We start from the raw sequence: 17,093 nt of genomic DNA on the forward strand, positions 1-17,093 counted from the left end.
CAGAGGATGAGAGGGAATGGTCTCAAGTTGCATCAGGGGAGATTCAGGTTGGATATCAGGAAAAATTTCTTAGAAAGAACGGTGAGGCATTAAAAGAGGCTGCCCAAGAATGAGGTCACTGTCCCCGGAGGTATAGAAGGAAAGTGTAGTGCCAGCTGTACACATACCTGACACCTGCTGATCCAACAGCCGCAGGTCCTGAGATAGGTCTCTGCCTGGCAGTGCTGCCATCGGGCTGGCACTGCCCTTGAGGGCTGAAGGGCAGAGACTCCTGTGCTGCTGGCGCGCTGTGAAGGCTTAGCAGAGCAAGGCCCTTGCCCAGCAGCTGAGCTGAAGTCTCTCGAGTTGCCCTTGCCTGGCACTGCTGGGGCTGCCTGCCCTCCTCTGGGCTGGTTAGCTTCAGGCACCTCGCCCTGTGCTTCCTCAGCTCCCGGGGTATTGCTGCAAAACCCATCAGAGTTGCAGGTGAAGGGCTTTTTGGAGGATATGGAATTAGACAGTGGTTTTGGCTTTCCTGAGCATGTAATGAAACTGAAACATGGGCAGAAGCACAGCAATTTATTGCTTCATCGCACTAAACGTGCTAAATGACTGACCATCCTGTCCAGCAGTCAACCCATCACCACCACACCCACTACCAGAAGCTCCCTAACCTCCTGACCCAAGGCAGGACCGAGCACACCTGCACCATTCCTGGCCAGTGCTCACCCTGACCTGTTTTAAGCACCTGAATTCCCCATCCATCTCTCTGAAGTTCAATGCACAAAGATCACAGACGAGTTTTTCTTAGCCCATGTAATCCTCAGGTGCAGCACACACAAGAAAATTCATATTAGCAACTTACAGATGTAACAAGCATGAGTACATGCTTCAAAACCATTCTATATATAGCAGGGATCCAGTTGCTTGTCTATTAAAAGACCCAACTGCACCTAACTGCCTGATGTGCAGAATCCGTGGCAGGAGCACTATCTAAAGAACGTGCCACCCAAACCTAGGCACAGAAAATTCGTGTTTATGTCTCCTAGTGCATTTTACTGTGCAGATAACCATATAAATTTTCCTACCACAGCATGTGCTTTAAAAATGACTAAATCTGATGTTTGTTTTAAAGATACACTGAAAGAACGGCATGCCTGACTCCAGAGCCTGAAATATCACTGAAAGACTCCAAAGCATGCAGATTATATAGACCTGATGCTTCATGCACTTTTAAATAGGAGCAGTTTAGCTCCAATAACTTGTCCTTTCCTGGTCAGGATTATTTCCAGCAACGAGCTCTGCTCCCAGAAAATCACACCAACTAGGACAAACTTCTAGAGTTAAGTGCTTTCCAAATCTTCAAACAAAGTCTCAACTCACAGAAGTCAAGTTTATTTTTAAGTATCTTGTTGAATCAAGTCAATCAGCGTTCAAACTTCTATCAGGTATTTGCTCTGCAAAACATGTCTGTCTGTTAGGCACAGTGACCAAAGGCTCCTGTTTTGTGTTTGTTCTATATAACCTTAGTCATGAGGACCAGTTGTTTATGATCTGGGATCCGGGTCATCCATTCCACCCTTAGGTGACACCAGATTTCAAACCATTCAGTCAACCTTGTTGACTTGTCAACCTCATTGACAGATCTCAACAACTTATGCTCATCCACTTCTGCGAGGTACGGCATTGGCACACTGAGATGTTTGGAGATCACAGCAAATCATACTCAATCTAAAGAAATCATTTTAAATCTAAAAATCATTTTAAATCTAAATAGATCATTAGATCATGGTCTGAGATTTTTGTGGTCACTGGACAATAGGCTATTTCTTTACATTTTTCCAATCTGTTTCTATCCTTGTTAAGGAGATATCACTTACTTTACATTTTATACAGATGAGACTTTGAATTACTCAATTATTTTTTCCAATTAGGATGCTTACATTTTTTGTTACAAATATATTTGGAAAAAAAAAATATAATATTTTCCCAAATTTTAATAGCTTCATTTAGCCCTTGAAATAAATGTAAAGCCACATCTCACACACTAATACCTACTGAAGTAAAAAATGTGGCTATTAACAGTGGAAATAGATTTAAGTCATACTTTTTTAATCTCCTCTACTTGATACGTACTTGGAATAACCATTATTAATGTTTCTAATAACCTTAAATACGATATTCAACAACTCCGCTCTCATTCATGTAAGTGCAATTCCAGAGAGGTCTTTGGCTTTCTTCCTGAGCAAAAGAGCACATTTCATTTTTAAACACTCTACTGAATGTCTTCCCAGAATTCCCAGCAGCCCACTTGCACCTTAATCATCAGCTCAGACATTACCCGCATCGGTGCCAACTGGGGTAAAATAGCTCGGTTGGAACAACAGTATTTTACACTCACCTAACAGCACCACAAATCAGTGACACAAGATGAAAGACAAAGGCACATCCTTCATCTAGCCAGAATGCTAAGGTGGTGTAAGATGAGCTTTATTTCCCTTAATTCTACAGATCTACAGATCTGTGTTGAAATACACCAACTGACGGCCAACACAATTGGTCACTACGTCCTGAGCAGACACTAGGTGTCAGACCCCATGAAACAACGCAGTTCCTAAAAAATGTATCAGTCAACAGTTACTAGCATCTGCCCCTACAGAAGAGTGTCAACCCTTCTCTGGAGGTTTAGGTCCAATACCTGAGGAGGACTGTGAGAGACAGGAATGGCAAGAAGAATCAGGTGAAATCCCTTCAGTGAGATCCTCATCTGAGGTGTCCCTCAGCTCACTCTCACCGCCGCTGGCTAGGCTGCAGCCTTCATCCTCTTCCTCATCATCTGTAGCTAGCTTTGCTGCTGGGATGACACTTTCTTGCTGAGCTGTGTGCAGGCACCTGGACAACGGGAAGTGTTTCACCACTGAGTATAGCCTTGAGTTGAGAATATGCAGTAAGCAAAGTGCAAGCAAACAATGAGTCTGCGGATTTAGCCACTTACAGTGCTTTGCCACTTACCTGCTGATATTCAGAATCATCCTAAATGGATCAGACGTTGTGTCTGATCATCTGAAAGCGTTTCTTTCCCCATCCCACAGGCTTCCCAGCAGGGATGAGCCATCCCAATCTGCAGGGTGAGAAGGCAGAAGGCTATCCCACGGATCTGCCACCAGGTGGCCAAAGAGTTTGTTTTATTTTACAGCAGAAAACGAAGCCCTGCTCTATTGCATAACAAGAATTCTCCCACACTCTCACCACGGCTTATGCTGTTCTCTCCACACGCTCGGCACAGAGAAGACATCTTCCTGGCTCACATCTCCTCCTTCTACTGAGATGTCAGGGTTTTCTATCTTCAGACTGCGCAGTTTCAAGGAGCTCGCTGCAGGTGGCTGAAAAATGACACAAGTAGTCATGATGACCTCAGGAACTTCGGTCACGCTGAACCTCAGGGATCATAGAGGATAACCTATAAGCCAGACTGCACACGCTATGGATGTTCTCTCACTCAGTTACTCGCCCTCTGACATGAACAAGCTGACTTGTATGGCCACAGGACCGCTCTATCATTGAGAGCAACACACTTTGTATTTACTTAATCAACAGCAACCACCTCATAGACCTGACTACGCCAACATCAAACCGCTGAAAAATCTTCTGCTAAATAGTTGTTGTAGAAATGCCACCAAATATTGTCATTTTGACTTGGGCTTTGATTAGTAGGTTGACAAGAATGTGGGGCTTTGGGTCCATAGAAGAGAGTGAGCCACTCAAACCACAGTGGAAACTCAGTTCATCGTAAGATTTATGTGGGCGACCAGGCAGGAACATGAAGTATACAGGAAAAACATACACCTAGCTTTAGCCTCCTTGCACGAAGGGCCTTGATGGGGTTCCCACATATAACTTGGCTGAGTCCTAAGAGAAAAGAAAAAAATAAATAAATCATTCCAGCATTTAGCAAACTGTGCTGTCTTTAACATCAGTCAGCATCATTTCCTGCATACAAAGGGATGTAATATTTCATGGTGTAGGCTCACTGTGTAGCTCATGTGGCTGACACTGATGCTAAGAGGCAGTTTCTTTGTTCCTCCCAGAATCTCTCTTCCTGCTCCTGCCCTGTCTCTCCCACTGTGCTGGTACACACGTGTGGGGCTCAGTGGCAAATAAGAGCAGGGAACAGATCCAGATTTAAACAGAATATGGACTTTTTTGTTTTGTTTTGTTTTTGTCTTGCTGGATCATTTTTCAGCTGATCTTGAACAGAATCAGGTTCTCCATATGCCTGTGCAGATGCTCTTGTCAAAACAAGAGGCAAGGCAGCAAAGGAGAAGAAAGAAGCAGTGAGTATTCGGTGAAGCGGTCACTATCAGTAGAGCTAGTGCCTAAAAAGCGAAGTTATGGTCTCATTCTCTGGCAAGCTGTACTCAGCTTCCATGCACTTTTTTGAATCTACACTCAGCTGTTAATGCCACACTGCTTCATTCCAATCTTCTTCTTAACTCCTACCTACAGTCAGGAACTGAGGTGGGATTGGTGCCTGGGAGAGGCAACCACTGCTTCTTCCTATCTAGTCTGCCCCTTCAGAGATACTGGAATTGCAGAATCTAAGTCCTGTCAGAGAAATGAGGTAAGGATGCTTTAGGAAGTCCTGCATTTCCCTATGAAAAGTGAATTCTCTTTCTAACCAGCTGTCCCCAGGAGTCCAGTCAGCAGATCTCAGAGACGTCTTTGTTCTCCAGTTTGATTTCCTTGACCTACGTCATGTCCATGCTGTCACCTGCCCCCAGAAGAACAAGGATGCAGCTGAGGAAGCGTGGATGTCATTTATTCTGAATGAGCCTGGGAAGCCCAGGGCCCTCCATCCTCACCTCCATTTATGCTAACATGGTGGTGCTAACATGGTGGTGCTCCCATGTGGCAGACCCAGGCTGTCAGGGCACAGCAAGGCATTGGTACAACTGAGGTTTGAGCTTGCCTGCAGATCAGGTATGTGAAACCAAGGAACTGAATTCTTTTATTGATCCAGCCCTGGAAACCCAAAAGGATGGAGTCATTGATCACAGAATGGTTGGAATGGACTCTAAAGATCACTGAGCTCCAACCTCAATGCCATGGGCAGAGCTGCCACCCATCAGAACAGGCTGCCCGGGGCCCCATCCAGCCTGGCCTTGAATGCCTCCAGGGATAGGGCATCCACAGCTTCTCTGGGCAAGTAGAAATGATATATCAAGTGGGTTTTGATGGTAGTTATCCTGCTGCATTATGAGTCTGTAGATCACATACTGCACCTTCCAGTGCATAATCCACAGGGGAGCAAAGGTGCATCAGCACACCTGTCTAGAGAACTAGGCTGTATGGATCACATTACAAAGATCGAACAAGACGAGCCCAGGTTTCTTTGTGTAAGCTGAGCCTGATGTAGCAATGGCATAGTTGGGTGTTATTCAAAGCATCCAGGTTCTCATCAGCAATAATAATATCCAGAAGCAGGTGGAGGTGAGGGAAAGAACAAGATTAAAAAATTACACTACCATGTGTCAAATCACTGGAGTCATCTAGAAACAGGTCTTCAGAAATAGTGGGATCTAGAAGAGGAGAGCTGTTGTACAAGAGATGGGAATTGCTACAACTTCCTGCACTAGCAGACCACTGTGCAGTTCCAGGTCTGGAAGTTTTAGGAAGTCTTGGGCTGGATCCAGGCTGCCTTGCCATTGCACATGGACCTAAGAGAGAAGTTTTACCAGTGTAAGCACAGTGGCTTTAAACCACACCATCACAATGCTGGCGGAGACAGTCATTTCACCAGTTATCATTTAGGGCAAACCACATACACAAATTATGGAAACCTGGGAATTGCAGTAATAGATTTTTCCAGACAGATAATTCTCACACCAGAAAGAAAAGTGATAATTGAATTTCATAGTGGTACAGGATAGGATGGATTATACAAAAGCTAGTGGAGGCAGACAGAGCCTTGAACTCCTACCTGCTCAAATGCCTGCTGTCCAGGGAGCAGAGCAAGGCTGTGCCAATAGCATGTGCAGCTACCAATTTGTAGGAGGGCAAATTTCATTTCAGTGCCTAGATGAATAGCTTGCATTTTAAAGTATTGAGCATCTAGCAGCTCTACAGTGGAGCAATTGGCACTGTAATAATAGGGTCATTTCATTAAGAGCTGAGTGTTAGAGACCTTCAAGTTATCTTGGTTGTAGTTGTTCCTAAAGAACCATGAAACACACAGTAGATGCAGAGTATGTATTGCAATAGGAAGGAAGAAAGCATGGGGATGCCTAAACCTGACCATATGAACTTTCCAGTTTATAGCCAAAGGCAAAAATATAACTCCAGCTACACTAGACAACAAAACAAACTCTAATTCTGAGCTCATTCCACACAGTTTCCCTCAGTCCACACTGTTAACTAGTCTTCTGAACCACAGTTGATCCTGCCAAATGGGGATCACTGAGGGATCAGATTTTAATGGAATTTTTCACTACCATAGCTACTACTACATCTAATGATCTGCATCCGCGGGGATTAAATAAATGACAAACGTATGTATTTATTCCAAAACAAACTAAATTTTTAATGGAGTACAGTTGGCAGGCAAATTATAGTGGTGGGGGTCAGGAAGCCAACGACATTGCCCGCGTTAATGGGAAGCAACAGGAGCAGTTATAGGAAATACTTTGTAATATTTAATGGGATGTGGTAAAGTGCATGTAGCACGATATGTAAGAGCACAGACATTTGAACTATAACCAAGGCTATGAGCAAGGGGACAAAAGATTTATTTTCCACCCATTTACTCTATCCTAATGAATGTAATGGACTTAATCATGGAGAAAAAGAAAGTGGAATTGAGGTATTTCAAGATCGTGCAGCTCCGCTGCCATTAGGAAGTGGTGACCAAACTCCCTTTGCTATTATTACACTGGAGTAGAAAATACTGCTACTTCCATGCAACATGGGATTGATTCCTACCATAGAAAGAAAATGCTGAGAGCAGCTGTTGTTGAAACAATTTCCAAGTTTTGCTTCTTCTAATCACACAGAAAGAATACTGAGCACAGGCTCCCAGCTACTGCTGGATTTACTTGATGCTTTACAAGTTGTGTGCATTTCTCTGATCTTGGTGGCCAGCACTGAACAGCTTTCATTTAAATTTGCAGCATGCTGAATTCCAGCTTCCCCATTTCCCATGTGAAGACGACCAAGTCCTTTGTCACTTCTCTGCAATTAAGCTTTGGCTCTGAAGAAGCCAGCTAGCTCTTTGGCTTTCCTTTTCACACTTCATAACCTGAAAAATGAACCCTGATGGGAAATCTGACGTACCTAACCATGAAATGTCTCTGGGCAAACCACCCTCCTTGATGGATTCCTTGATGATTAGCCAGTCCTCATTCATCTTATTGGAAGGAGGGACAGCAGTCTGGCTTGCTGGTATTCCATCCAAATACTCCAGGTGGGGAATGAGTTTTTTCACTTCAGCTCTGTAATTGTAATCTAGTTCCTGGAGAAATTGAGAAAGCGATCACTTGAGCAGTTTGTTTAACAGACTGTGGACTTCCATCAGCAGCAAAACAGCGTTCGATTTCTATTACTGCCATATACTTTCAAATGCCTCTATGAAGTAAACCCATTTGCCTTACCCAACAGAAATAAAAAACATCAAAAGTTACCTTTCACTGTGTTTTCTACTCATATAATTTCTACTGACATCATTCACGAGCACATTCTGAATGCAAACATATTCTCCCCTGTCCATGGCCCCTCTGCTGTTCATCTGCTGATGACTTAGAATTCTATCTTCATTATACTACATATGCTGTACAGAAGTGAAGGCATCCACCTGATGTCCACAGAAAGCCTGGGCATCCTCAGCATTTGCCCAACCTCTCCCCCTGGTTTTGTGATTCTCTGGTTGCCACATCAACAGTAAGGTGATAGCAAGACTGAAAATACATTACGAGTGCAGCTATGCTTGGTGATGGATGAAGGCACAGCTATAAACAAGCTGCAGTGAACGAGCTGCATTGATTTTCTAGGGCAGTCTTCAGGGTATTCACGTGTGATTTTACACATCATTAGAAGAGATGACTTATTTCAAACTATGCTACCTTCTGCAGGAGGTTGCATGCCAACAGCAAGTGCACAAGAGACTAAAATTGACTGCTTTGGGATTTAATTTCCATGCACTGGAACAACAACACTATCACTCCTGACATACATGGTCTCACTGACAAGCAGTGGGGAAAGCATTGATGCAGCCCCTTCTGTACATGCGGGCAAAGCTGACCATGAATAAAATCATTCATGAACCCATGCCGAGGTCTGGGACCTCTAGGCAACAAAACAATCCAGAACAGTTATGACTGTACCATGTATGAATTGGTCCATTTTGGTTTGGATTCCAGCAGTAGAAAGACATTTCCAGGTAACACTTTCATCTTTGGGAAAGATTAGCAATATCTCAGGGCAGTGGGGCATTCAGCTTTGCAATCATAGAATGGCTTGGGTTGGAAGGGACCTCAAGAATCATCAAGCTTCAACTTCCCTGCTGCATGGAGGGCCACCAACTTTCATATCTAATACTAGCCCAGGAATGTAATGGAAATACTGCAGTGGGAAGCATCTTGGATAACAAATGGCAGTAAAAAGTGGTGGTGATCTCATATGCTTCCTTTGACTTCAATAAGTATAAAACAAGAGTGCATTCCTAGTGGCAGAAAATGCATAGGTGGTTTCCCTGAGACATATCAGCCACCTATAAATGAATTGCTTGATGCAGATTGATGTCGTGCTTTCCAGGACATTACAAGCAGCACTAGAAAATCTCACAAAGCTGTCATGAACAGAAACCTTTTGGAGATAGCTGGATGGCTGTACACTCCCCTCCCTCCACACAGCACAGCAGCAAGGCTGGCAGAGGGAGCTCGCCAAATAAAGCGTGTAATTGTTGTTGTTAAGGGGCAGACACCACACTCCTCCAACTGAGCCTTTCATCTTAATTTAGAAAATGAGTCAACCAATCACCATGCTACCACGTACTGCATGTGCTCTGAGCAGAGCCTGGGCTGCAGCCAATCTGCAGCCATGTCCTGCTTAAGCAGAGCATCATGTTACGCTCATGGTACATTACTGCAAGAGAGGCTGCAACATTTATCATTGGGTTGTTGCTGTTGGTTTAGATAACAGAGGAAGATGAGCTCATCTGAAAATCAAATTACAGAGAGCGAGCAGGCACTATGAACAAAGAGCAGTAAATCTAGCTGGGCCATTCCATACGTTAGAAACAAATAAATGGGAGAGCTCTTACAGAGCTACAGCAAAGCCTCACAACAAGAAGATTGAGGAATCAGAACCCATATCTCACTCTTTTCTGTAATTCAGGTGATTGTCCATCAGAAGCAGGCAGTGCTTCTTTACTGTAAGAATATTTGGGTGTTTCTCTCAGAATTACATCTGCGACAAGAGAGGAATGTTGATAGAGAAATCACTGAATATAAATGAATATAAACAGCTGCAAGAGTGGTCTCTGAAGTACACTCCTAACAGCTCAAAACAGAAAATGAGTGTATAATACCGTGTTTTGGATTCCAGAGAGGAAAATCAAGATAACTAAAGCACTACCTTTTGCCGCTGCTTTTATTGAGGGATACAGTCAAACCAATAATTTCATCCCAGAAACTCTTGCATCTTAAAAACGTGGAGATGCAAAATATCCACTACAATATTGAGTTTCACTGATAACACCTCAGTTTTCTGGATTAAGTCCAGGACAAGTATCAAATCCATCCTTTCATGAAAATTAGTGGGATGAGTATGACCCCTTTGAAACATACAGGGAAGCTATGGAACATGGCACAGTGGATACACAGCCCCAGCTCCTGCTTTCTTACTCCTGCATTATTGGCTCCTTATGGCACCACTGTGGGATGCGCTACCCTTAGTGAATACTGTCGATTATGTATCTACACATATGTGGATGAAAGTACATAGTGTGCCAGCTGCAAGCTGTCCTTTGGTATGTACTAGACCTCATGTGACCAAAATGAAGAACAGACTTTTTTGACCAATTTCTTAAACTTTTCTTCCAGTTACCTTCTGAGCAGATGCCAATATGTTTTTTGTTATACCTCAAGAATACTAATATTTTGAGGTTAGGTAAAATGAAAGAGAGCAGTACAGCTTTAAAATTATAAAATAAAATAACATTAACATAAACATAAAATTAGATCTTCCTTACTTTTCTAGCAGACCACCCTGAAACCCAAGGCAGATCACATATTGCTTTATCATCACCTCTGTGACACAAAGAATCTCCTGCACTTACCAAAATACCTTTTCAGAACTGATTTTATCATTTCAGTATGTAAGAGATGTACCTCCAGCTTTTACAAATGTCTTTCTGGTCATTGCATTTTAACCCTTTCAGGGAAAGGACAACAAGCAATTCCGACAATACAGCTTTTGCTAGTTACTTCAAGCATCCACTCCAAGTTTTGAGAATGGTGATTCTGAAGAAACTGCTGTTGGACAGGTGATCCTCCAAAAGAATACAAAAGCCTAAAGAATGCTATCTAACTGAGAAATTTCAGGTGGCACATCCCATAAGAGAAACATTAGCTACTTTCTAACTGGCTGTAAAGAACCCTAACAAGCTGGAAGGATCCATGCAGCTGAGGTCCATGCTCTCATTGGGCCTCCTTTAAGACTTCATATCACACAGTTGAGTCCTAAGATGATCTCTAGTTTAATCCCATTCTCACAGGTAGGAAGTCTCACACTGACAGGGAACAGGCCTGACTCCTAACCAGAACTCTTTGTACATCATTTGTGCTTATGTGAGAGACAACATCCACAAGAGGACAAAATCTACACAAACAAAACATAGGAAATGTGTCCCATGTCATCACTCAGATTAATACAATTGAAAGACATATTTCTCATTTGCAACACACGTTTTAAAAACACTACAAAAAATTAACATAATCTGTACAAACCATGCTCTCACCTCTGCAGATTCTGCATTTGGCTTTAGACAAATAAGGTTGCCCTGAGCTGTCAGGCTGCGCAGTTTGCAGCAAAGCCCCAGGTATTGCATCTGGTTGATGTCCTCAATATTGTTTCCTTCCAGGTCCAAAACCTCAAGGTGATCCAAAAAGCTCAGTGGGCACAGGTCTGAGATTTTGTTGTAGGCTATGTAGAGTTCCTCAGCAGAAGGAAACAAAAGTATTAACAGGTTCACATTAGGAACACTCAGTATTTGCAAAATAAAGACTACAATTAAAGAGAAAATATCAAGTGAAGGTAGGTATCAAATCCTTGTTTGGCAGGACACATTGATACTTACTTTTAGAGAGCTGCAGGCAGAGATTCCATCTAAATCCAAGAGCCCACAGCAAACCATCCACAGCACGTGGAGATGGGACAACGTGGTTCCAAGATCCCTTAAGAAAGAAATAATGGAAGCTCTATTTGAATGGACAAAGGAACTCAGGACTCGCTTTCTTTTCCCTAGAATTAGGTCATTGCTACTTTTATCAAAACACATTTTTTACAAGAAATGTCATTTAAAATGTCACCTTCAAAGATGGAAATGCAATTATAATGCAAGCTTTTCCTCCACAGAGATCCTTGCTCATGTGTCAACATGCCTCTCCAGTTCTGCTTGAAAAAGATTCTTCCAAGAGCTGTGTCATGGTAGTTCTTTCATAAATTGCACCTACGTGCTAAGAACTGAGTGAGGATTATTTATGCTGGCACCATTTACCCTACACATATAAACCCAAACGAACATATTTAGACTGACTCACAGTCATCTTGCTCTGTAATTCCATTAAGTTACCTCTTTTGTGTTTTTGCAATTGAAGGGAATGGCACTCTTACCAGATAACATTTTATTCCAATCCGCAGAAAATTAGAATTTGTTCCATCCAATTTGCTCACTTTGTAGCTCCAGCAAAATGTAGAAAATGAACAATTTGTATGAACTCCAAACTTTCCAGTCCTAATCCAGAGAATCATACATCGACCTGCTTACCTCCATGTATGTGGAATGTTCATACTGTATCACAATAGTGTCAGTATAGAAAAAGGCATCACAAAATGCAAAAGAAGTGGCAAATCAAGATGGGGAACTGGGAGCACCTTTTGTCTTTGGTAACATTAAATTGCATGAAGCCATTACTAAATTAAAAAAATAATAATAAAATGCATTGCCTTATTAAACCCCAAGCCAACCCAAAGAAGCCCAGAATTCTTTCCCATAGCTGTGATACCAGACTATCTGCATTATAAAAAACAAATTAATTGAAGTGAGCAACTAAACACAGAGGCAGATAAACTTATCAGAGGAGGCAGAGGCTCAACTGGAGTTCCTACAGAGAGGCTCTTGGACTTCAAAACTGTGGATTAGTGATCTTTTTTAATATATGCATTAATGCATTTTCTAGGGAAAAATTGCAGAAGATAAAAGAATATGGTCACAGGCTCTCTTCTCATCTTGGAGTACACGTAACAGCTTGCTTATTTGTGCCTTATCTCTGTGGGCCATGGGGAAAAAGAACAGCTTTGCGCTGCCCTCAGAGAACTTTGTGCAGCTTTGATGCAGATTTGCAGCAAAAGAGATCATAGCAAATTGCATGCTCCAGGGCTGCTGCACACCCAGTCAGCCCACTGGTTCAGGAGTGCTTTCACAAGTGGGACTGAGGTATCATTATCTTTGCTTTGTTTGTTATTTTTCCACTGCCTGAACACTTGGGACAAGCCACGGCAAGAGAAAATGGTCAAAGCAAAGCAAGTCAGAAAAATCTCTGTCAAATGACATATCTCTGTCAAAGGCTGCTCCTTGTATGTCATCGCATCTCCAGACCTTGTAAAAGAGCTTTCAGAGACTACCTGCACTACGCTTATTTCATAAATAGAGCAAACAGTCATCCCAAGGCTTCCTTAAGGAACAGATGCCTTCCAAAGCAATAGTTACAGAAATTTATTATTAGATTTGTAAGTTGCGTGCCCATAATAAGAAAGAAATTAAATTAAATGTAAAAGCAGAACCTACCATCAGCCAAGGGCAATACACCAGTAGGCTCAAATATAGCAGGCACCAGTAATGCAAAGGAAATACACTGCTCACTTCATGGCCCACTTAGAGTGCTGATCAGCTTTTCAATTTTCAGGTTAATTTTGGTGCAGAATCACCTTTTCAGTAAGCCAATGGACACAAGTCAATGAGAGTGGTCATCCCCATTGTCACACTGCTGAAGCAAGTGCTTCTGATGAACAGTGCTGATTGGCCTAGAGGAAGCGAGGACAATCCTAATGTGATTCCTTTAGACGTGGCGTGGTATGATTCATGATTTCAATTGTCTTGTACTTCTTTCCTAACGGTGTTTTACCACAAAAGGAGTTTCTGATAGTATGTTTGTTATTATTGTTTTTCCTTCTGTTAATCACCATCACAGGATGGCGAAACAAAGCCATTTGTTCATTCCCAAGTGGCTTTACACAAAGCCCTGAGAAGAAACAGCCACCCCTTCTCCTGCTACAATACATTTGGAACAAGCAGTCCTTGCTCCTACCCAGAAGTCAAATGGTCCCAGAGTTAAATCATATTTTCCCCAGTGTGTGAATTGGACAGTTATGGTTTTTAATTCCAGAGCTGGCTTCGGTTGAATCAAGTGCACAAGAACGTGACCAGCTCCTGCTCACACTGCCTACAGAGTCATGCACAGCTCTGTGCATGTATTCACTGTGTATTCACTGTGAATCATCAGCTAATGTATCTTCAGGCATTCTCCTGGCTGCTGGAGGGGTGAACTTTATGGGTCACAATCAAATATCGGCCCTGCAGCTCTTTACTCCCACATCCACAGCGAGTGATGTTCAGTCTGAGACATTACTGCAGCAAAGTGCACCTGCAAATATTTTATTTGGTAACTAACAAAAGGCTCATCTGGAAGCTGTGTCAATCTCATTGCAATATCAGAAGAACTCCCTCATTAATTACGGCACAGATGATCCCTCCTGAGAGTACGGCTGCTGTAAGGCTGCAGGGTTAAACAGCAGAGTAGCTCCTCGGAGCAAGCAGCTCCCAACAGACAACCGCATGCACCTGCACTTCTGAAAACACTTCTGAAATATTCTGGCTGGTGGGAGGAGGACTTCAGAGCATGCAAGAGAAGGGAGTGCCTCCTCTGGGCCTAGCCCTGCTGCATCTGGCACGTACAGCTTCCAAGGGTCAGGGCAATGTGGGTTTGTAAGCATGCATAGAATCATAAAGGTTGGAAAAGACCTCTAAAATCATTTAGTCCAACCATCAGTCCAACCCCACTGTTCCCACTGGCCACATCCCTCAGTGTCACATCTTCACAGCTCTTCAACACTTCCAGGTGGTCTCCCACCACTCCTCTGGGCAGCCTGTGCCACTGCATCACCTCTCTTTCTGAAAAGAAATGTTTTCCAATAGCCAACCTGAACCTCCTCTGGCACAACTTCAGGCCATTACCTCACTGCATGCATGCAAGGGGGCTGTGCAAACAACAGATAGAAGGAACTAGAGGACACTACAAGGGAAACATAGCTCCATTAATATACACATCAGCTAGTTCAGTTCCAGTAGACAAGTGTCCTATCCTGAGTGATGTGGAAGCTGGTAACTTCACAGGAAAGGCAAGGAATTAATGGGTAAAGCAGCTATAAATTTTGCAGTGGTTTGTATGGGTCAGGTCTGATGCAGAAAGACAGAGCACAGGGTGAGAATGTGTGCATCATCACTCTGATTGTGACAAACGGGATTACAGCCTCTGAGGTCACAAAAAAAAAAAAAAAAATTACTAATTACCCCACAAACATAACTGAACATTTGTCTACAGAACACATGCTGAACACCCAAACACATTTTTAGCACCTAAAAGTGCTAGGAAACCAACAAAGACTTTCCTAGTTCCATTTTAATGCCACAAGCTTACATATACTCATATATAACTTTTTTCTCCCCCCATGAAAATGAATAAACAGAAGGGTTTGAAAGCTCCAGACACTGCTGCAGGGAATGGAACTCATTGAACAGCTTTGTGTTCTGTGAGGGTCTTGGCAGCACCCTCTCACTTGTGCACAACCATTCAAGATTTTTCCCATGAAATGCGATGCTCCCATCTTGTCATCACTCCCCAAAGCTTGGGGAAGAGCGCAGGGGCAAGGAACAGTTTGGCTCACAACACCTAATAATAGTTTGAGAAATAATAACATGTTCTTCCATTAATCCAGCCTCCTTGTTCTTCAGGGATTGACTCGTTTGAGCCAAAATTCTGCTGGATGAAAAACAGACCTACAGAGCCAAATCCTGTTCTTGGTTTCACTACAATAAATCTTGGGTAGCTCCACTGAGCTCAAGCTACCCAGTAAACACAACAGCACAGCCCTAACAGAGCATAGTCCTGCACATCCATCAGCTTCAAGATCATCGTTTCTTTTGGAAATTGCTTTAGAATCATCCACCTATAAATAAAACACTAAATCCACTGAACTTGCAAACAGTACTCGAAAGCACACACACATCTGTGAAATAAATCTGCAGTAGCAATATATCTGAAATTGGGCTTGATGCTGGTATTTATTTTTAAAGGTCACTTAAAGTGAACATGTCGGTGACTGGAGGGAATCTGAATTTAAGAGTGACTGAGCTAATGTCTTACCAAGTAAAGAAAGAAAACCACTGATCTACAGAGATCACCCTGAACTCAGCAAGCCATACAGCGACGACAACGATCTAGTCCATATGTCAATACACAATGATTCTGTTGTACTGATAATTCTGACATCAGAAGCAAAAACTTTTAAGGCCTGAATATTATTTAAATCAGTAACACATGTTCCAATAGGAAGCTTACAAATAGTTTCATTGTACTCTCAAATAGCTGTAAAGCGTTTAGAATTATAAAACTGATTGATCAAATCCATGACACACCCCAACCCTGCAAGCAATGCTAAGGCAATGTCCTCATGCCCCCTGCAGTGTCCTTTTGCTATCAAGTATGACTTTGCATTTGAATGCAAAGAGCTGGCTGCAGAGAGATGCTTCACAGTACTGCAGCCTTGCTTGGTTACATACCTATTCTTCAAAATTCAAGTAGCAAGATGCTGTAGCTGTTGGCTTGGATGCTCTGTCTTGCACCTCGCATCCACTGTACTCAAGTGGCAGTAGGGTGTCTCTGTTGTCTCATTTTTGGGGGCAGCCTGGCAGCATCTCAAAGTTTTATTTCTTTTTTTGTTTGTTTGTTTACTTGCTTATTAAAAAAATAATTTAAATGCTCAGGTGAGAGACAGAAGATGACAACAGAGGGCAACCCAGCTGCTGAGCCACATGGCCAGCCCATTGCTGTCATGCTGCTTGGGACACTTCATACATTACTGCATCTTCTCACTGGCTCATTGAACTCATCATAGCAACTTGAAAGCCCTTTGTTCTCCATGTCAGATTGTACCTCATTTTAACCAAAAGTGCTTGTAGAGACCAAGAGGACAGAGGTCTTCGTAAATGAAATGGAGAACTGATCTGCGCCGTAACTACTTGTTGTTCTGCACAAACTAACCCTGACATTTAATTCTGTTAAAGTTCATAGCATTGCAAAGTGACCTGAAGTTTTAGTTTCAAATGCTCTAGTTTTTGGTTGCTGTCACAAAAGCTAGAGGAGAATTACGGGCTTGATCAAAGTTGATGTACTTGCAGCCATGAACAATGATTCTGTAAACACACAAGTACATACCATACTTGTGGGAAGGAAAATGAATTTTTTTCTTAATTTACTTTTGATCTTTAAAATTGCTTGTCAGCTTAGCTATCTAGTAGCATTTTATGAGGTAGTGTAGTGATAACAGTGACCTGTTAGTTGTTTTAACTCAGCTCCTGCAGCATGAAAGTAATAAGGGTTGCCAGTGTGATGCTGAGGGCCAACACTTGCCCTTGACCTTTTTTACTTACCATGAAGCTGTGCCACAGTGATGCTGAAGAACCCAACACAGTGCTGCAACTTACATACTCCACAAGAGCAAGGGAATTTTCAAACAAAGAGCAAAGTTCAGGCAATAAAACTGTCACATCCATGTATCAATTG

At 42.6% G+C, this 17,093-nt stretch overlaps 1 protein-coding gene across 5 annotated transcripts in view; it reads right to left on the minus strand.

Annotated features, from left to right (window-relative positions):
* Nucleotides 1-17,093, minus strand: part of LRRC56 (leucine rich repeat containing 56) — an 84,176-nt gene that overhangs the window by 13,174 nt on the left and 53,909 nt on the right. For all 5 annotated transcript variants that reach the window (XM_085224382.1, XM_085224381.1, XM_085224380.1 and 2 more), the window contains 8 exons: nt 11,330-11,426; nt 10,991-11,188; nt 7,309-7,486; nt 5,505-5,696; nt 3,824-3,888; nt 3,229-3,362; nt 2,678-2,871; nt 168-441 (listed from right to left, as the gene is read on the minus strand). In XM_085224382.1, the coding sequence (XP_085080508.1) occupies nt 168-441; nt 2,678-2,871; nt 3,229-3,362; nt 3,824-3,888; nt 5,505-5,696; nt 7,309-7,486; nt 10,991-11,188; nt 11,330-11,426 (1,332 nt within the window). The remainder of the gene's footprint in view (nt 1-167; nt 442-2,677; nt 2,872-3,228; nt 3,363-3,823; nt 3,889-5,504; nt 5,697-7,308; nt 7,487-10,990; nt 11,189-11,329; nt 11,427-17,093) is intronic.

This window comes from Meleagris gallopavo, chromosome 5, assembly GCF_905368555.1.
Source record: "Meleagris gallopavo chromosome 5, MGAL_WU_HG_1.1, whole genome shotgun sequence".
In the NCBI taxonomy this organism is placed as follows: domain Eukaryota; kingdom Metazoa; phylum Chordata; class Aves; order Galliformes; family Phasianidae; genus Meleagris; species Meleagris gallopavo.